Genomic DNA, 20,791 nt, shown 5'->3' with positions numbered 1-20,791 from the left:
TCTGCATAAACTGGTAATCAAATTTGATCTGATCTTCATCTTGGTCACAACAATAGACAAGCACAGTTTGCTTAAACTAATAACACAAACAATTATACGTTTTCATGTCTTCATTGAACACAGTGTAAAGATTCACAGTGCAGAGTGGAAAAAGTATGTGAACCATTGGATTTAATAACTGGTTCACCCTCCTTTGGCAGCAATAACCTCAACCAAACGTTTTCTGTAGTTGCGGATCAGACCTGCACAACGGTCAGGAGGAATTTTGGACCATTCCTCTTTACAAAACTGTTTCAGTTCAGCAATATTTTGGGGATGAACTGCTCTCTTGAGGTCTTGCCACAAAATCTCAAATGGGGTTGAGGGTCAGGGCTCTGACTGGGCCACTCCAGAAGGTGTATTTTCTTCTGTTGATGATATACTTCTGTGTTTTGGGTCGTTGTTCTGTTGCATCATCCAACTTCTGTTGAGCTTCAATTGGCAGACAGACAACCTTACAATCTCCTGCAAAATGTCTCGATAAACTTGGGAATTCATTTTTTCCATTGATTATATCAAGTTTTCCAGGCCCTGAGACACAAAGCAGCGCCAAACCACGATGATCCCTCCATCATACTTTACAGTGGGGATGAGGTTTTGATGTTGGTGTGCTGTGCCTTTTTTCTCTCCAAACAGTGGTGTTCCTTCCAAACAACTCAACTGTAGTTTCATCTGTCCACAGAATATTTTGCCAGTAGCGCTGTGGAACATCCAGGTGCTCTTTTGTGAACCTTAGACGTGCAGCAATGTTTTTTTTGGACAACAGTGGCTTCTTCCGTGGTGTCCTCCCATGAACATCATTCTTGTTTAGTGTTTTACATATCGTAGACTCGACAACAGAGATGTTAGCATGTTCCAGAGATGTCTTTAGCTGACACTCTAGGATTCTTCTTAACCTCATTGAGCATTCTGCGCTGTGCTCTTGCAGTCATCTTTGCAGGACGGCCACTCCTAGGGAGAGTAGCAACAGTGCTGAACTTTCTCCATTTATAGACAATTTGTCTTACCGTGGACTGATGAACATCAAGGCTTTTAGAGATACTTTTGTAACCATTTCCAACTTTATGCAAGTCAACCATTCTTAATCTTAGGTCTTCTGAGGTCTCTTTTGTTCGAGGCACGGTTCACATCAGGCAATGCTTCTTGTGAATAGCAAACTCACAAGGCAGCTCTAACCAACATCTCCAATCTCGTTTCATTGATTGGACTCAAGGTTAGCTGACTCCTGACTCCAATTAGGCTAATGACTTCTCCAAAAGCTAAGGGGGTTCACATACTTTCCCCAACCTACACTGGGAAAGTTTAAATGATGTATTCAATGTAGACAAGAAAAATACAATAATTTGTGTGTTATTAGTTTAAGCACACTGTGTTTGGCTATTGTTGTGACTTAAATGAAGATCAGATCAAATTTGATGACCAATTTATGCAGAAATCCAGGCAATTCCAAAGGGTTCCCATCCCTTTTCTTGCCACTGTATGTATGTATGTATGTATGTATGTATGTATGTGTGTTCTTACCAGCTTGTCGTGGGCCTCTCTTCCTCTTGAAGGCAGCACCAGACTGCAGCGCCTCCAACAGGCCGTCCATGATACCAGTCTCATCACCCTCTGTATATACACACACACACACAATCAATATCACATACACAACTTTCTAACATATATAATCAATACAGAACAGAGAAACATTCATATTTACAATACAAAACACACAATTTTCAGCATCCTCCATACAGACATATGACAGAGGAGGGTTCAGTAGACAAAGCACGCCCCCTACCCTCACAAACACACAGAACTCTCTCACAGGGGGGTGGGGGAGTGTCACCAGTCACATGGACATGGTGGCCCATTAGATACAGTAACCTAGTTGGGCACTGACCCAGTTCAGATCCTGTAGAGGCTGCAGGAGTGTACACACACACACACAACAGGTCTAGTAAACTATGGCTCAATAAGCTTCAATGTCGACCAGGGATGTGTGAGAGTATACTGTGTGTTTATGTCTTTGTACCCCTGCGCAGACACAGTGTCTGGCAGTCTAATGGGGGCAGGGGAGAGGGGACTCACTGGCATACACAGGCATATGGTTTGAATTATATCCACTTTGAACTAAAAGAAGGGAGGGTGACAGGGGGTGGGGGAGTGCTGCATGGGGTTAAAGGTTGTCGTCTTCACCCCCCCCCCCCCCCCTAGCTTAATCCCACTGTAAGCCTAGCGGCAGATGGCTCCTAGACTTGTCTGTCACATCAGAGAAAGTCATACACACACACACAGGCCCACAACACAGCTCGCATACCCACCCAAGTGGCCGCGGTACACAACTGCACAGGCAGCAAATATGCAGTCGTGTTTTTATTTTTAACCAAAAAGGAGAATACTTCTGGCACAAAACCACTCTCCCCACCTCCGTAAATCACACGCTTGTGTTAAACCCAAAGCCCTACAGTGAAAACGTCTTCGAGGAAACTGCTTTTGGGTGGGTGTTAACAGCAGCAATAAAGGGACAAACTGGGACCGGTTTTAAAAAGCATGCTTTATAGTTCACCTAATGACCTGTACACTAAAATGAGACGACCATATCCTAGGGCTAAGGCCCTCTCACTGCACAGCATGTATGCATTATTGTATGGAGCTACATTGGCTATGGGAAAGACCGTCTAACGATTGAATAGTGCAAATTACACTATTGACTTCCCTATCATTTCTGTAAATGAGATTTTTTAAATAGTTTTTTAAATTTATTTGCATTAATCAATTTGAAACACTTGTTGATAGCTAATTAAATCACATATGATCCCTAAAACTGCTGCACAATACTCATTTAATTAACACAGCCATTGATAATCTATGGTTGGAAATCAATAGGAGAGTGAGTGGTGGTCAAGGTCATTATCAAATGCTCTCTGACCAGTGTGTAATGATGACCCCCCCCAACAAAAACAAGGTATAGCAAGGCAGTGAGTTAAAAGGGCATAAACTCTGCTAATCCAGTAATAGCATTAGAGATAAAGCTGGAGAAAATAATTACCAGCTATTCTCTAAAGATGTCCCTTAGACACCCCCCCCACACACAGCCTGGTGTCGTCATGTGCAGAACAAGAGCACCCCTAATGGTATTACTTGACATATACACACACAAACAAAGACAGACAACAGCCCCCCCTTTGGCCACGAGAGATGGTTTACCCAGCATGACTACCACTCTTGCAGGTCATGTCCATCCCCCACCCCCTTCCTGTCATCCCACCTATCCCTTTCTCCTCTCCCCGTCCCTCCCTCTGTTCGGCGAGGACCAACGCTGTCTAATCCCTCTGAGACATCTGTTGCTCTAAACCCCCCCCCCCCCACAGGCTCTAAGCATTCCCAGTGGCTACACGCCACACACACCCACGTGTCTTCTCTCACTCTCATACACACCCTCTTTCATGCAGCACTGACACCTAGCTGCAGACCTGGGGAACTATGCAGGACTGTTGCTACTGAGGAATATGAACAGGTCCCAGGTCAGCTTAGACTACGGCTGCTGTCCCTAATACAATAGGCTTTTGCCATTGGCACTAAACCCTAGAATATATACAGTGAAGATTAAGCATAAATAAACTAGGCCTAAATCCTGATTATAAATGAGCAGTAGTACAGCCTGGCAATATGTAATATCGCTGTATTTTAATCTTAATTTATATGCTGGTATTATAACTAGAGGTCGACCGATTAATCAGGGCCGATTTCAAGTTTTCATAACAATCGGAAATCGGTATTTTTGGGCGCCGATTTCCGTTTATTAAAAAATCGATGTATTTTTTATACATTTTTATTTTACTAGGCAAGTCAGTTAAGAACACATTCTTATTTTCAATGACTGCCTAGGAACTGTGGGGTAACTGCCTTGTTCAGGGGCAGAACAACAGATTTTCACCTTGTCAGCTCAGGGGTTCCAATCTTGCAACTGCACAGTTAACTAGTCCAACGCTCTAACCATTGCACTCCACGAGTAGCCTGCCTATTACGCGAATGCTATAACTAGCATTAAACTTATCTTATAAAAAACAATCAATTATAATCACTAGTTATAACTACTAATCCAGTTTAGCAGGCAATATTAACCAGGTGAAATTGTGTCATTTCTCTTGCTTTCATTGCATGCAGAGTCAGGGTATATGCAACAGTTTGGGCTGCCTGGCTCATTGCGAACTAATTTGCCAGAATTTTACGTAATTATGACATAACATTGAAGGTTGTGCAATGTAACAGGAATATTTAGACTTATGGATGCCACCTGTTAGATAAAACACCGAACGGTTCCGTATTTCACTGAAAGAATAAATGTTTTGTTTTCGAAATGATAGTTTCCGGATTCGATCATATTAATGACCAAAGGCTCGTATTTCTGTGTGTTATGTTATAATTAAGTCTGATTTGATAGAGCAGTCTGACTGAGCAGCAGCAGGCCCGTAATCATTCATTCAAACAGCACTTTTGTGCATTTTGCCAGCAGCTCTTCGCAAGCCTATCAGCCTAATGGCTGGTGTAACCAATGTGAAATGGCTAGCTAGTTAGCTGGGTGCGCTAATACTGTTTCAAACGTCACTCGCTTTTAGATTTGGAGTAGTTATTCCCTATTCCCCAAGGACCGCGGCTTTTGTGGAGCGATGGGTAACGATGCTTCGAGTGTGGCTGTTGTCTATGTGTTCCTGGTTCGAGCCCAGGTAGGGGCGAGGAGGGGGACGGAAGCTATACTGTTACACTGGCAATACCATAGTGCCTATAAGAACATCCAATAGTCAAAGGTATATGAAATACAAATGGTATAGAGAGAAATAGTCCTATAAATACTATAATAACTACAACCTAAAACCTCTTACCTTGGAATATTGAAGTCACATGTTAAAAGGAACCACTAACTTTCATATGTTCTCATGTTCTGAGCAAGGAACTTAAACGTTAGCTTTTTTACATGGCACACATTACTTTCTTCTCCAACACTTTGTTTTTGCATTATTTAAACCAAATTGAACATGTTTCATTATTTATTTGAGGCTAAATTGGTTTTTATTGATGTTTTATATTAAGTTAAAATAAGTTAATTCAGTATTGTTGTTAATTGTCATTATTACAAAAACATTGTATTTTTTTAATTTTTTATTTAAATCAGCTGATTAATCGGTATCGGCTTTTTTTGGTCCTCCAATAATCAGTATCGGCGTTGAAAAATAATAATCGGTCGACATCTAATTATAAACGCGAGTGTATGTGTGAGAGAAACTGAGGACACAGTCTGTTTATTTCACATGGGATTGTTAAGGCCATGAACTCCAAACACACACTGACCTCACAGAGTTCAACCAACTAGTGTGTGTGTGGGAGAGAGGGAGGGTGTGAGAAGCAGGAAGTAAAACGTGAGGCAAAGTAATTAGGAAGAGAGACCTTGAAACACAGGTCAACACGCACAACAAAGACTAGGTGAGTGAGTGTACTGTGTGTGTGTGTGTTTAACTAGGTTGTGAAGAATACCACAGAGCTTTGGCAGTCCTACCACCTGTAAGTAAATGGCCTCTCCCCTCCCAGTCACACACAAATGTGCAGTCAAGTTTCATGGTGAACTGTCGACATGAAGCTCAATAGGCACTCAAAGCTCTATGAAGGAATGGATGGCTGGATGGATGGATGGGTGTGTGTGTGTGTGTGTGTGTGTGTGTGTGTGTGTGTGTGTGTGTGTGTGTGTGTGTGTGTGTGTTTTGAATGTCTGTAGTGGTTGACCATGAAAACGGACTCCTTCACGTTCGACACACTGCATGGAAAATTGGTTAAAATGGCAGGTAGATCACTTGCTGCCCCTTTAAAAAGAAAGGGGAGAAAATATGGAAAGAATTAGGGAGAGATGGAAGAAAAAGAGGGAGGAGAAGAGCCAGCTGGAACACATCAGGAGAGAGGGAAATAATGTGGGTGAAAGAGTGCACACACACACACACACACACACACAGCGCTGTAGCAGAGAGGAATTCTGTTGACTGTGGAACTGTGGAGTCCCAAGGGAGACCAACTGGAGCCAAGAGGAGGAATGTTCCCGAAAGTAGGTCAGAGAAAGAAAAGTGGGGGAGGGACAGCTTGTGTGAGGGTGTAGAAGGCAAAAAAAAGTTTCTTATTTGTGGTCCGTTTGTATGGGTTTCAGCGCATTGCCCTGTGTGTGTGTGTGTGTGTGTGTGTGTGTGTCAGGATAAGATGGCCGCTATCCCAGCCTGTTTGAATCCCAGACAGAGAGGAAAGTATTTGTGGAGCTAGAGAGTTCCTCCATCTTCTTACTCTTTTCTGAGAAGAAAATCCCTCGTTCCAAAAACAACGGACGAGGGGATAAGACAGAGACTACAGTATCCTCCACATTTGTATCCTCCGTCTCTCGTTCACGCGCTCTTTTCTCTCGCTCTGTGCAGAGATCCTCTATATTAGATTATCTTAGGTCTGCTGTGGATTACTGGAGAACACACACTCACACACACACACAACCACAGATCCCGCAGTACAGTGGGCTCTGACTGCCCCCAACTGGTATCAAGGAGAAGTTCAGTTCACAAAACATCCTCCCACCCACACACGTTGACCCACTCCTCTCCCACAGACACTCTGACCTTCGTTGAGGTCCAGTTGTTGGCTTCTCTTCTGTTTCTCCTCCTTCTCCCGGTCAGCCTTCTCTCTGGCCAGCTTTGCTCTCTTGATCTTCTCCTCTGCCTCCCTCCTCTTCGCATTCTCCTTCACGGCTTGCTGAGGGGACATGGACACAAGAGACAGTGAGTGCGTGTGTACGCGAGAGGGGGGAGAAAGCGCGAGCACACGACACCGAGAAACACTTGAAGAGTTGGCCACGTGCCAAGACGACCGGGTCAAACAAGCCAGCACCTGCACCTGTAGGATCACGGAGCTCTCTTAGTAAACCACAGTTGCAGCTAAACGCTTTAAAATGTGACAGACACGCCACCCGTTACGAATGCCATGTCAACACTAGGAACAGGTGGCAGAACCTGCCCCCCAGTTTCCACTTCCTCCCTCTTCCCTCTAATGTGTTTGTTTAGGCTAAGAGGGAACTGATAAGGAATGACCTGTAGACTACACCTGCCTACTAACAAAGTAAATATTATTTGCACAGACCGGTGAGGAGAAACGACGCTGTTCGCTATCGACTTCAGTGTGTAGAATTGAACCCGAAATGAGAGACACCCGTGCGCGCGAGCGTACACTCACCTGGAACATGTTCTTGAAGTTGTTGAGGTCGCCAAAGAACTCTTCGACAGAAATCTTGCGAGGGTCGAACACAAAGTAGTCCCCCAGGTCAGAGTACTGCTTCTCCATGTTCTTATGCATCATGTCCAACTTCTCGTACTGCTCTCTGGCACTGCCCACGAAGCTGTGGGGAACAGTGTTAAGGAACACACGGCCCAGCAAACACACAGAGGCCTACACACTCACACACATTCAGCACGGAAGACCTGGCCTGCAGGAAATGACATCAGAGGATGCGTCCCGGTCTCCGTCGTAATTTGTAGGGTGTGTGGAGCTAATTAGAAACAACACTTCACACGTCATTCTATTGGGTCAGAGGAAGTGAAAATGACTGGAGTTAAGTTGGACTTCGAGTGAATGTGATTCGCAGTAGTAAAGGATATATTCATTTTCTCTATGAACATGTCCCTGTCACTCTGTGGAGGAGGGAAGGTCTCCAGGTCTTTGTCCAGACTCTTCAGCGCACGGCCCATCTGCTCCAAGTTCTTCTGCAGAGTCTCAGCCGACACTGGCACAGGGGTTAGAGGGGAAATACGTGTCATGAAAGGGAAGGGGATGAGGAGAGAAAACAAGGAAAGGAAAACTGTGTCCGAATATTTGCATCCACCCCCCCCCCGTCTTAGTTATGAGGGCAGATGTTAGGTGTAGTCTAGGGTTGGGCAATATTACGATAGCATCGTCTAGCATCTACTGTCAGCCATCGCCGATGGTGACGACACAGCGATGTGACAGGCGATGGTTTAGCCCATTTAAAAAGTGACTGGCGCCGCGCCGTAGCCCTAAGGGACCGAGTCGGTCAGCACACGAGTGACATTCCGAGTAATCTGCCTGGGTCCTATTTGCTATTGCCCTATTTCAATAAACAGCCTGTTATTTATGCAAGCCTACAGAACGCAACAGAGTAAAGTAGCCAAGGTGAAAATTCCCCCAAAAGCAGCGCAAAATGTCCAGTCAGAATACTGCTTCTCTCTCTAGCTCAAAGCTATTCCGTATATTTATAACGAACCTTAACTAGATTGGGTCTAGCTGTAATATATATATATTTTTCTAATTAAAAAAACACAGGCTTTATTCCCTCTTCATTTGATATGAATAGGACTTTGGGCCAAGCTACACTTTCATCATTTTACGCATGCATGGTAGCCAGGGGACTCATAACGAGAGCGATCAAATGATAGCAATAGACTATAGAAAAAATGTTGAATTACAAGCTTCAAGTTTAAGCCCATTAAGAAATAAATGATCCGTGCGGGAAAAAATCCATCTAAAACCAAAACCAAAACGGCCAATAACCTAAACTCCTACTAGGCCAATAACCTAAACTCCTACTAGGCCAATAACCTAAACTCCTACTAGGCCAATAACCTAAACTCCTACTAGGCCAATAACCTAAACTCCTACTAGGCCGATCATAACAGCTTAAAGACAAATTTAAGTTATGAACAGTAGCCTATTTCCTAAATATTCTATCGTCCTAAAGTTGCCGCTTTCAAAGAGAACAAGAATGAAAATTAAGAGAGGAGGAAGCAAAACAAGTAGTGTGAAGCACGAGGATGGAGGACGCTGCTTCTATCCAGCCCGTGATTTTATCACTACTTGATCACGATAGGACAAAAGGTTGACGTCGCCCGACCCTAGTGTGGTCCATGGTTGTCGTGGTTACCTCGGCTGGCCTTCTCCACGTGGATGAGCTCGTCTGGGAAGGTCATGACGTCGGGGTACTGCTCCTGACAAACGTCAGCCAGGAAGTGCAGCAGCGTCTGCTTCAGGTCAGCCGTCTTGGTATCCCGCAGCTGATTGGACAGAGGGCAAATCAGACAAGAGTTTGATCCCCCTCCCTTTTAAAACCCTCAATGCAGTCTGCTTATCACGTCCATTTTGTCCTAACCCTGTAGTGTGTCTGTAGATATGCGGTTGTGTCTGTGTGTTAGTTTATTTACGCGTGTAGATCTCTCTCTATCACCTTGCAGAAGGAGTGGATGTTGAATGTGAAGGCCTCTGAGTGACGTGCATGTGTGTACACGTGCTTCTCTCTCTCACACACACACACACACACACACACACACACACACACACACACCTTGCAGAGGTAGCTGATGCTGAATCCGAAGGCCTTGGCGTTGCGGGAACCGGCGTTCATGTAGTTGCCCACCAGCAGGATGATCTGCAGCAGCTGGGAGAAGGTGGCGCTCTTCCTCAGCTCCTCGCAGGCCGCCGTCACGGACACCACGTCTGGCTTGATGTTGTTCAGCTGCTCCTCAAACTGCAGCCGGAACAAGATGGCCGTCAGCCGAGGCTTCAGCCGCTTCACCGTCGACATCTGGAGGCGGGAGCGAAGGGAGTGTTGGAGTCCATGACAGACACAAGAGGTAAATGTGTTCTAAATTATTTCTGAAGCATCTTTTTAGTGCAAACGAACACTTGTGAATGCTCTATAAAGCCTTTTATAAGTTATGTTTCCTTTAAAGTGGGTTAGGAGGGATTGTATTTCCTGGTAGTGTTTGACTAGGGTCAATGGGTTTGTGTGTGTAGTTGGCTAGTTCGTGTTTTCCAAGTCTAATGTGTTACGCTATGGTTTATTCAGGCCAATCAGAGCTTTGTTAACGCCTCATTTTCCCACATAATAGCGTGTGTGTTCTGTTCTCACCACGACTCCAAACTGCTCGGCCTCTGCCAGGTCTTCATACTCGTCTTTCATCTCACCCAGAACATTTAGCGTTTCCTGTTCAGGCAGCTGCTTGATAAGATTCTACACAGACAGAGAGACACAGAGAGAGACACAGAGAACATTAATTTACACACAGGACGAATACAACATTTGAATGCATAAATACACACGCATAGGAAACACCGACTCGGCTCACGTTCAGCCAGCAAGCCAGACAGACAAACAAAGACACCCTCTCTCTGTTCTGTACCTGCACCATGGACTCAGAGAGCAGCTTCTCGTTGACCTCCAGGATGACGTTCTTGATCTCCTCGTAGGGCAAACGGAACGAGCCCAGGAAGATGGCTGAAACACACAGCCAGTCAGAGCTCACACACACACACACACACAACCTAACAACACGTGACTGCTAGATCATTTGCTGCATTGTAGCCCTGAGAAGCTGAGCATAGTGGATGGTGGTGACGGCACTCACAGAGGTTCTGAGATGATTTGGAGTCCAACACCTTCAACTCTTTCACCTTCTTCTTCTGGGTTGTTTTCTTTTCCTCCTCTCCCTCCTGGTCTTTCTTAGCTATTCACAGAGAGAGAGAGAGAGCGAGAGAGAGACAGAGAGAGGTGGGGGTGAAGATTTTATATTGTTAATATTTGGTCTTCAGTAGCTCAGTTGGTAGAGCACGGCAACTAAGTCACTTTAGATAAAAGCTAAAATGGCAAGAGGACTCGCGTCAATCCTGAAGCACATTTCAACTATAGGGAGGAGATAGATGGCGCCCAAGAGGGTAAAAAAAGGAACATAGCAGTGGAGAGGAGGCCAAGGTGACCATTTTAAAGCATATGACAAGGAAAACAGAGTGATAGAAATAGAGGGGGGGAGAGGTGGATGTAGATAGAGGCTGGCAGAGAGAGAGAGATGCCCTTTTTGTGCGTCTCCCACCTCCAGCTGTAGAACGTCATGGAGGTGTTGGGAGCATTGTAACGTTACACCTCGGAGTAGACGGGAGAAACAGCACTCCACCACCACGGGGGAAGAATTTTCACGTCGCACAAGGCTACTGGACATAGTTCTCATGCAGATGGACATGGAGGTCTCGGAGGCAGGCACAAAGCAGCAGCGAACACACCACCATACACACTCAAACTGTTGGGACAAGGGTCAGGAACTTGTCTGTGGGGAGTGTGTGTACTTCTGGGGTTGAGTTCAGTGTGTTGGACACAAACACACACACACACACACACAAAAATAATTGTACGCACAAAATAATTTAGCTAACAGGGATCTTGATCCAGGAAGCGATTGAATGTCTCTGCTGTAACTAAGAAGCTTGATCTTGCTAAGTTAGCAAGCTTCAGCCTTGAGCTTGATATAATTTATTTAACACATCTTAGATATCTTATGGTTATACTTAACGTATAGTTAGTTATAAGCAGTGGCATAGCATGCAGTACCGCCCCCCACAAAAAAATGACTTTATTTTTTAAATTGTTTTTGAAAATCATACATTCGGTATTTCGAAATATACCATACAGTGCACTTGGAAAGTATTCAGACACCTAGACTTTTACCACATTTTGTTACTTTACAGCCTTATTCTAAAATGGCCGCCCGGCCAAACTGGGGGAGAAGGGCCTTGGTCAGGGAGGTGACCAATAACCCGATGGTCACTGACAGACCTCCAGAATTCCTCTGTGTTGATGGGAGAACCTTCCAGAAGGACGACCATCTTTGCAGCACTCCACCATTCAGGTCTTTGGTGTGATGAAACCAAGATTGAACTCTTTGGCCTGAATGCCAAGCGTCACGTCTGGAGGAAACCTGGCACCATCCCTACGGTGAAGCATGGTGGTGGCAGGGACACAAGGCGGGATTGAGGGAAAGATAAACGGCGCCAAGTACAGAGAGATCCTTGATGAAAACCTGCTCCAAAGTGCTCAGGACCTCAGACTGGGGCAAAGGTTCAACTTCCAACAGGACAATGACCCTGAGCACACAGCCAGCACAACGCAGGAGTGGCTTCGGGACAAGTCTCTGAATGTCCTTGAGTGGCCCAGCCAGAGCCCGGACTTGAACCTGATCGAACATCTCTGGAGACCTGAAAATAGCTGTGCAGCGACGCTCCCCATCCAACCTGACAGAGCTTGAGAGGATCTGCAGAGAAGGGAGAAAGAACCCAAATACAGGTGTGCCAAGCTTGTAGCATCATACCCAAGAAGACTTAACGCTACAATTGCTGCCAAAGGTGCTTTATCAAAGTACTGAGTAAAGGGTCTGAATACTTATGTGAATGTGATATTTAAGTTAATAAACCTGCAAAAATGTCTAAAACAGAGTTCTTGCTTTGTCATTATGGGGTATTATGTGTAGATTGATGAGTAAAACAGGTTTCATCCATTTTAGAATAAGTCTAATGTAACAAAGAAAGGTCAGTCAATCCGGAAAATGTCAAGAACTTTAAAAGTTTCTTCCACAATCACCCGACCTCAACTCAATTGAGATGGTTTGGGATGAGTTGGACCACAGAGTTAAGGAAAAGCAGCCAACAACTCCTTCAAGACAGTTGGAAAAGCATTCCAGGTGAAGCTGGTTGAGAGAATGCCAAGAGTGTGCAAAGCTGTCAAGGCAAAGGGTGGCTACTTTGAAAAAACTCAAATATATTTAGATTTGTTTAACACTTTTTTGGTTACTACATGATTCCATATTTGTTATTTCATAGATTTGATGTCTTTATTATTCTACAATGTAGAAAATAGTAAAAAATAAAGTAAAACCCTGGAATGAGTAGATGTGTCCAAACTTTTGACGGGTACTGTATATATAACTACTACAACAGTACTACCACTACAGTACTACCACAGTACACTGTATAATAACAAAGAGCAGGCCTTTGTCTGAGGCCCCACTCTCTCACACTCCACCACTCACAGCCACTACTGAACAGCATTGTTTGTTTCACTTGGGCATCATGACCTCCTGTTAGCATCTTTGTCACCTGTCTGCTGTCTGTGGGTAGCATATGTGTTTTCCCTGTGTGACAACAAGCATATGTTGTCTTCGTATGTACCTAATGTATTGTGTGTGTGTGTGTGTGTGTGTGTGTGTGTGTGTGTGTGTGTGTACTGTCTATATTGTCAATAGGAATCATAAACACCATTGTGTCTCGCACACTCTGTCCTGGAGCCTACAGAGAGCAGGAAGACTATCAGGATATCCGCCGTTACACACACTGACAGAGACAAACACACAGGGACATAGACACACACACACTCAGAGAGACAAATAGAGATGGGACATACAAGATATATACAAAAGTATGTGGACACCCCTTCAAATTAGCGGATTCGGCTTATCCAGCTAAACCCGTTCCTGACAGGTGTATAAAATCGAGCACACCGCCATGCAATCTCCACAGACAAACATTGGTTGTGGAAATGCGTTCAATGAACTTATGAATAACTCTTCGCCATCTGGCAGTCCGACAGACGAATCTGGGTTTGGCAGATGCCAGGAGAAAGCTACCTACATGAATGCATAATGCCAACTGTAAAGTTTGGTGGAGGAGGAATAATGGTTTTTCCTGGCTCAGGCTCCTTAGTTCCAGTGAAGGGAAATCGTAACGCTACAGCATACAATGACATTCTAGGTAAAGGTGTGCTTCCAACTTTGTGGCAACAGTTTGGGAAAGGCCCTTTCCTGTTTCAGCATGACAATGCCCCTGTGCACAAAGCGAGGTCCATACAGAAATGGTTTGTCGAGATCAGTATGGAAGAACTTAACTGGCCTGCATAGAGCCCTGACCCCAACTCCATCGAACACCTTGGGATGAATTGGTACAGACTGCGAGCCAGACCTAATTGCCCAACATCAGTGCCCAACCTCAATAATGCTTGTGGCTGAATGGAAGTCCCCACAGTAATGTTCAAACATCTAGTGGAAAGAAGAGTGGAGGCTGTGACAGCAGCAAAGTAGAGACCAACTCCATATTAATGAATCTGGAATGAGATGTTCGACGAGCAGGTGTCCACATACTTTTGGTCACGTAGAGAGAGCGAGAGAAGAGGGGATGAGAGGAGAGAGAGAGGGGATGAGAGGAGAGAGAGGGGATGAGAGTGTGCTCTTACGCTTATTATAGTGCATGATGCGCTCTAGCCAATCAGAGCACAGCCCTCTGATACGCTTTCCTATGACGTTGTTGTCGACACAGATCGTCATTACATCACTATCATAAAACGGGTCCTAAGCCAAAACGGGTCCTAGGCCGAGGGCAAAACCGGGTCCGAGGGCAAAACCGGGTCCTAGGCCGAGGGCAAAACGGGTCCTAGGCCGAGGGCAAAACGGGTCCTAGGCCGAGGGCAAAACGGGTCCTAGGCCGAGGGCAAAACGGGTCCTAGGCCGAGGGCAAAACGGGTCCTAGGCCGAGGGCAAAACGGGTCCTAGGCTGAGGGCAAAACGGGTCCTAGGCTGAGGGCAAAACGGGTCCTAGGCCGAGGGCAAAACGGGTCCTAAGCCGAGGGCAAAACGGGTCCTAGGCAGAGGGCAAAACGGGTCCTAGGACGAGGGCAAAACGGGTCCTAGGACGAGGACAAAACGGGTCCTAAGCCGAGGGCAAAACATGTCCTAAGCCAAGGGCAAAACGGGTCCTAAACCAAGGGCAAAACGGGTCCTAGGACGAGGGCAAAACAGCTGCACACATACAGGTTCTCTCATTTATGGTGCAATGGCACCCCTACTGGCCACTGATAACACACCACTCACACTAAACTGCCACAATGGGGGGAGAACACTGACACACACATGGCATGTCCATTAGCAAACACACAAACGTTCTCGTTTTATAGTACATGCTGTAGTTCTATTGCTCCCCACCCGCACAAAGGGGACCCCTTACTCACCCCCACACGCCCCCTCCCCCTGGTTACCCCACCACAGCCCCCTGCCTCTCCAACAGCTGTCTGGCACTGAGACAAGTGTGTGTGTGTGTGTGTGCGCTGAAGTCTTTTCGTTACTGTTCAACTAACATTACAAATCTATCTCCTGCTAAAAGAGAGAAACAAAGAAGGAGAGGAGGGTTAAGGAGAAGAGCCAAGTCATGCAGTAGTTGAATAGTTAAAGCTTAAATAAAGGGTAAACATTTTTCTTTAAAAAGTCTGTTGGAGTGTCTGTACAAAAAGGAGACTGTTTATCAGTCACCAGGCATGAACTGTTATTCATCCCCCCATCCTCTTCTCTCTCTCCTCCCTTCCCCTCTCGCTCCTTAAAAGGATAGAATCTGTGTGAGGAGGTGACGGCTCGCTGCCTTGGAGCGAAGAAAAGAGAGAAACAGGAAAGAACAAAAAAATTAAAATCAACCCCTTCTGAGAGAAAAGCTCTCTTATTTCATCCATTTCCCTCTCCTCTTTCATTCTCTCATTACCACTCCCTGCATGCGGAGTAGACTGGACCAAGGTTATTTTTATTCTAAAAGCTTACAGATGGCAGAGTCCATTGTGTGCATATGGAGGAAAAGAGTGGCTCATGACACACCTCTACTGGCCAGCTGGGAGAAGTGCACTCAACATTATATAACTTGAATACAACTTCCCCCACATACAACATTCTTCTGCCCCGAGTTTCTCCCCAGCTAGAAGTGGAGGAGAGGGTTTTAGGTTTCGAGAGTCACATTCTTAAGGTTTGGACTGAGAGGCTCCTGATACTATGCTTCTTACATGTCTAGCTGCCATACAACACACTTTTCTCCTGCTTACAAAGTCTTGAACTTCACAACCTTAATTCAATATGTTTAGACTGGAAGCCTCACGCGTTCAATTTGAAAATGAAGTTACTCTAAAAGTTTGAATGGAATGTACGTGACAAAGACTGGAGAGAAAATGTAGAGCATGGGGAAGGGGGGAGGCTAAAAAGTGGCATGAGGTCTTTTGTCTAAACTTAACAGAAGGTCAGCTGACTGAGACTTGGTCCCTTTAAACTTTAAAATGTGCACATTACGCCACAGTGTGTGAGTGTGTGTGTTAAAGAGAGAAAGAATAGGGGGGGTTCCAGAATAACCTCGGACTGAAAGAGCCCCTTCATCCTGTTTTTCTTTCTGAAAGGAAGCAGGGAAAATGGATTCCTGGCAGTGCATGTGGAGCCCAACAGCAGATGGCTGGGTGGGGCAGGGGGGGGAAGGGAAGCAGGATGTGGGAGGGCCAGGCTGGGTGGGAGGGGTTAGGGGAGGGGCTAGGACTGTGCTCACTTGCGCACCCCTGGTGTCTGAACAGTGGAGCTGCTTGGAAGAATTACTCCACTGACCCACAGCGCACACATGTCATCTCATAAAGGCTGTATAAAGTTGAAAATCATTTAAACGGCAAATATCAAATAATAACAAAATGAGAATGTCATTTATTTGTCATTTCCACCAGTCATCAGCTTGCATGTGTGCTATGATGGTATGGTAAAGACGCATGACCAAAAAGTACCATCTAGAGAATGTAAAATCTTTGTAAAAAGTACAAACAATTAAGTTATATATGGTTGGAAGAGTAGCCCTAGTGTATACATACATACAGACAACATATATTTATTTAAATGAATTACCTACATCATTGAGTTAAGATACACAAGTCCCAAAACAGATTTTTTAAGTATACTAAAAGCCTCTACTCTAACACTCGATTAGACCTCTTCAATGCGTTTCCGACCCAATCTCATAAAGTCTCAACATAATGCAGCTCTACTTTATGTATATCTACTTCATGTATTGAACCCTTATGGCATCCTTACATTTACATAATCTTATAACATCTCCTTAGAACTATATATGTATATATATATATTTTTTTTAAACCATTTTAAATGTACTTTCTAATCATTGAACTAGCTATGAGTACTGAGTGTACAAAACATTAAGAACACCTGCTCTTCCTGTGACAAACTGACCAGGTGAATCCAGGTGAAAGCTACGATCCCTTATTGATGTCACTTGTTAAATCCACTTCAATCAGTGTAGATGAAGGGGAGGAGACAGGTTGAAGAAGTCTTGAGAAATGGAATGTGTATATGTGTGCCCTTCAAAGGGTGAATGGGCGAGACAAAAGAGTTAAGTGTCATTGAACGGGGTATGGTAGTAGGTACCACGCGCACCGGTTTGTGTCAAGAACTGCAATGCAGTTGGGTTTGTCCCACTTAACAGGTTACCGTGTGTATCAAGAATGATCCACCACCCAAAGGACATCCAGCCAACTTGACACAACTGTGAGAAGCATTGGAGTCAACATGGGCCAGCATCTCTGTGGAACGCTTTCAACACCTTGTAGAGTGGGTGGGTGGTGGTGGTGGGGTGCAACTCAATATTAGGAAGGTGTTCTTAATGTTTTGTACACTTAGTACAGCCAGTGATCCATGTGCTGTAGAACAAAAGAGTCACTCATGTGGATGGCTGTATGTATGGGGATGCGTGGAGTATGAGTGACCTCTACTGGCTAAACCACAGTACTGTTTCTATAGTAATGTATCAGCCAACAGTAAGGAACACCACGGTCCTAGTGGTTACTACTCTGTCACTCTCTGTGAGAGTGACCCTGAGAGTGTATGAGAGGGTGTGTGTTCTAGAGAGAAAGGTTGTGTGTGTGTGTGTGTTATTCTCTCAGGGCCGTTCTGACCTCTCTCTGCTCTCCTGGCCATGAAGGTCTGCAGTGATGACGCACTCACACCATGCAGCCTGCATCAGTGATGAAGCACGCACACACACACACACACACACTATTCAGCCTGCATCACTGATAAGGCACCACAGCTGACACACAGACACAGATTCACCTTGAACTCATTCTCACTGCTGCCACAACCACATAAACAGCTCATAAACCCCCCTTTAAAACACCCGGCCGATACACACACACACAGGGCGAGAAGAGGCAGTTAGAGGTTAGCTGTAATACGCTACCACTGGCTGTGGTTATTAAATCAGCCCTATATCAGCCACTCTCCCTGGGACATGAGCTAAGATTTACTACTGCAATTACACCAGCTAATTAAAACAGAGAGAGGGGGGGGGGGGGGGGGGCGAGAGGAGAGCAAGAGAGGGGGGACAGCGAGAGGGGGGGAGAGCGAGAGAGAGAGAGGGGGGAGAGCGAGAGGGGGGGGAGAGCGAGAGAGAGAGAGAGGGGGGAGAGAGGGAATAATAGGGAGTGTGTTTGCGAAATGAAGAGGGAGGAGAGGAGGACAGTTAAAGGGAGAGAGAGAAGGGTGGGAGAGAGAGAGAGAGAGAGAGAGGGCCATAAAACGAGTCAAACAAAGGAAATGGAGAGAAAGAGGGAGGGAGGGAGAGAAGGGAGGCAGAGAGAGAGAGAGAGAGAGAGAGAGAGAGAGAGAGAGAGAGAGAGAGAGAGAAAGGGAGGGAGAGAAGGGAGGCAGAGAGAGAGAGAGAGAGAGAGAGAGAGAGAGAGAGAGAGAGAGAGAGAGGGAGAGAAGGGAGGCAGAGAGAGAGAGAGAAAGGGAGGGAGGGAGAGAAGGGAGGCAGAGAGAGAGAGAGAGAGAAAGGGTGAGGGAGAGAGAAAGGGTGAGGGAGAGAGAAAGGGTGAGGGCTATGTGTGCAAATGTTTCCTCTTCTCATCCACTTCACTTTGCCATTGACCTTGAGTTCCACACAACCACACCCACACACACAAAATTACACACACCTCAGATTGATCCTCTCCCCGTCCCTCCTTCACACTCCAGAGGACTCAGACAAGCCCAACCAGCGCTGGAGGGGGTTGACACTTGCCCATCCGCCCGCTCGCCCACCCGCCATGTGTGTGTGTGTGCGTATGTACCTCTGTGTGTGTACGTGTGTGTGTGTGTGTGGTGCTCGAAAAATCCACTAGTGGTTGGTACACGGTGTGGAGCGCGAGCAGAGAGAGGACGTCCTTGAGGATGTAGTATTGGCCTTGCAGTCAAACGGCTCCCTCTAGGGTGGTTGACGGGGTACTGCAAGCCGTCTCAGAAAAGATTAGATCAATCGCAACACAACCGCACGACACTGACAGAGATTGTCATGTGGTAGTCATATAGACACCGTACACACACACACTGTTCTAACCCCCTAGGTAACAACCGCCTAGGGCTATGGAAGGGTATGGAGCAGTACTTCTGTTGCTCTGAAATATTAACACGCTCATTCTGGACAGACACCAGGAAAGGAGGAGAGGAAGAAAGCAGAAAGGAAGCAGAGATTAAAAGGGGAACGTCGGGCTCCACAGTGTCATGCCACAGAGGAGTGCAGACATTCACTCTGTTAACACCCCCCCGCCCCCTGTTCCCTTAGTCTCCATCTCCATCCGTCTGCTTCTCCTCCCAGGCATCTCTCTGCTTCAGTGAGGAGGACAAAGGAAAGCTCTCTCTCTCTCTAGCTCCCTCCTCTAGCTCGCTCTCTCCCTCTGTCTCCTTGGGCTAGCCTCGCAGGCTTGATTAGCAGTCGCGAGTTGACCACATGGTGGAAACAGACTGACACGCGCACACGGCGAATAGGAGGCAGAGAGAGCGTTTCAGCGGGATCCATAGGCCCCTGGGCTCTGCCTTTAAAAGACATGGGGGCGGGGAGAGGGATACTGCCCTTTAAAATGTCACACAGTGCTCGCAGGGCATGAAAAAAACACACACACACTTGAGAAAAAGATGTCAGATCTAAATGTCTTCAAGCCACCATAAACTTCTGTTCCTGTTATTGTCACTCTCGCTTTCTCTGCCAGTCTCAGGGTCTGGCCAGGGCTCACATAGGCACGGATGAAGAGGAGGAGGAATAGGGGGAGGGAGATGAGGAAGAAAGCAAGAATAGAGAAGGAGGGTATGGAGAGGAGATGATGAGGGGCAAGAGAGGGGGGAAAGAGAGATAGATAGGGGGAGAGGGGTAAGAACGGGGACAGCCCCAGCGAGACCCGGCCTCAATCACAAGGATTAGCTCTGAGCAGCCAGCTAGCGTCTCTGTCCGTCTGTCTGCCACAGATGATCAGGAACAAGATTTAATCCAACTGCTAAAATGGGGGCCTGGCTCTCCTCTTTCATCCACATAAAGGAAACCTACATACAGTAGTGTAGCGCGCGCGTGTGTGTATGCAGAGTTTCAGACTTAACATTTTCCACTGGTTGCACTAGCGCTACTAAGTTTTTCCTCGCAATATAAAAACGAGTAGCATGTTGTACAGTCATTCACAGTGCTTTATTAAAAAGTCTAATAGTCTACTGAGATGGTGTTCAAGAACAAAGTTGGTTCAACTCCTCAGGTTGTGGTTCAACATATATCTTTTTTAAATGTTCAACTCAATCCAGTGATTGTCAAAAAAAAAATTGGGGTAGCCAATTGGATTAATAATGAGCTAAAAAATCATATTTTACTGAGTTACAGTTCATATAAGGAAAATCAGTCAATTGAAATCAATTAATTAGGCCCTAATCTACGGGTTTCATATGACTGGGCAGGGAGTGCAGCCGCTTGGCAGCCAGGCCCACATGCTGGGGAGACAGGCCCAGCCAATCAGAATGATTATTTTTCCACATAAGGGCTTTATTACGGACAGAAATACACCCCTCCCCCAACACATTACTTTTATAAATAAAATATATTTTCCTGTTATATTGGGTTCCAGAAATGATGTACTTTATGTTCAATCGAGATGACTTTGCCTGCATCTTTATGTGCACTAATATCAATATCAAATACCTTGGTTATAAAATTGAGCAAAAAATGTACATTAAAAAAGTTAAATTATACCTACAGAAAGCTGAGAACCTTGTCTTTAATTGTGACAACAGGGTAGCTGTGTTTTCCCTGCAATTGGATTTGAAATGTT

The 20,791-nt window shown here is 45.6% G+C and overlaps 1 protein-coding gene across 2 annotated transcripts in view; it reads right to left on the bottom strand.

The window, feature by feature from the left end:
* LOC116354958 (protein diaphanous homolog 1-like) overlaps nucleotides 1–20,791 on the bottom strand; it is a 57,740-nt gene that overhangs the window by 9,120 nt on the left and 27,829 nt on the right. For both annotated transcript variants that reach the window (XM_031797135.1, XM_031797134.1), the window contains exons 3-11: nucleotides 10,461–10,559; nucleotides 10,236–10,330; nucleotides 9,965–10,066; nucleotides 9,398–9,637; nucleotides 8,981–9,110; nucleotides 7,701–7,825; nucleotides 7,279–7,443; nucleotides 6,669–6,801; nucleotides 1,561–1,650 (exon numbers count right to left, since the gene is read on the bottom strand). In XM_031797135.1, the coding sequence (XP_031652995.1) occupies nucleotides 1,561–1,650; nucleotides 6,669–6,801; nucleotides 7,279–7,443; nucleotides 7,701–7,825; nucleotides 8,981–9,110; nucleotides 9,398–9,637; nucleotides 9,965–10,066; nucleotides 10,236–10,330; nucleotides 10,461–10,559 (1,179 nt within the window). The remainder of the gene's footprint in view (nucleotides 1–1,560; nucleotides 1,651–6,668; nucleotides 6,802–7,278; nucleotides 7,444–7,700; nucleotides 7,826–8,980; nucleotides 9,111–9,397; nucleotides 9,638–9,964; nucleotides 10,067–10,235; nucleotides 10,331–10,460; nucleotides 10,560–20,791) is intronic.

Source organism: Oncorhynchus kisutch, linkage group LG19, assembly GCF_002021735.2.
Source record: "Oncorhynchus kisutch isolate 150728-3 linkage group LG19, Okis_V2, whole genome shotgun sequence".
In the NCBI taxonomy this organism is placed as follows: domain Eukaryota; kingdom Metazoa; phylum Chordata; class Actinopteri; order Salmoniformes; family Salmonidae; genus Oncorhynchus; species Oncorhynchus kisutch.
Note: the sequence above shows the minus strand (reverse complement) of the source record. Positions and strands in the feature narration are given on the sequence as shown.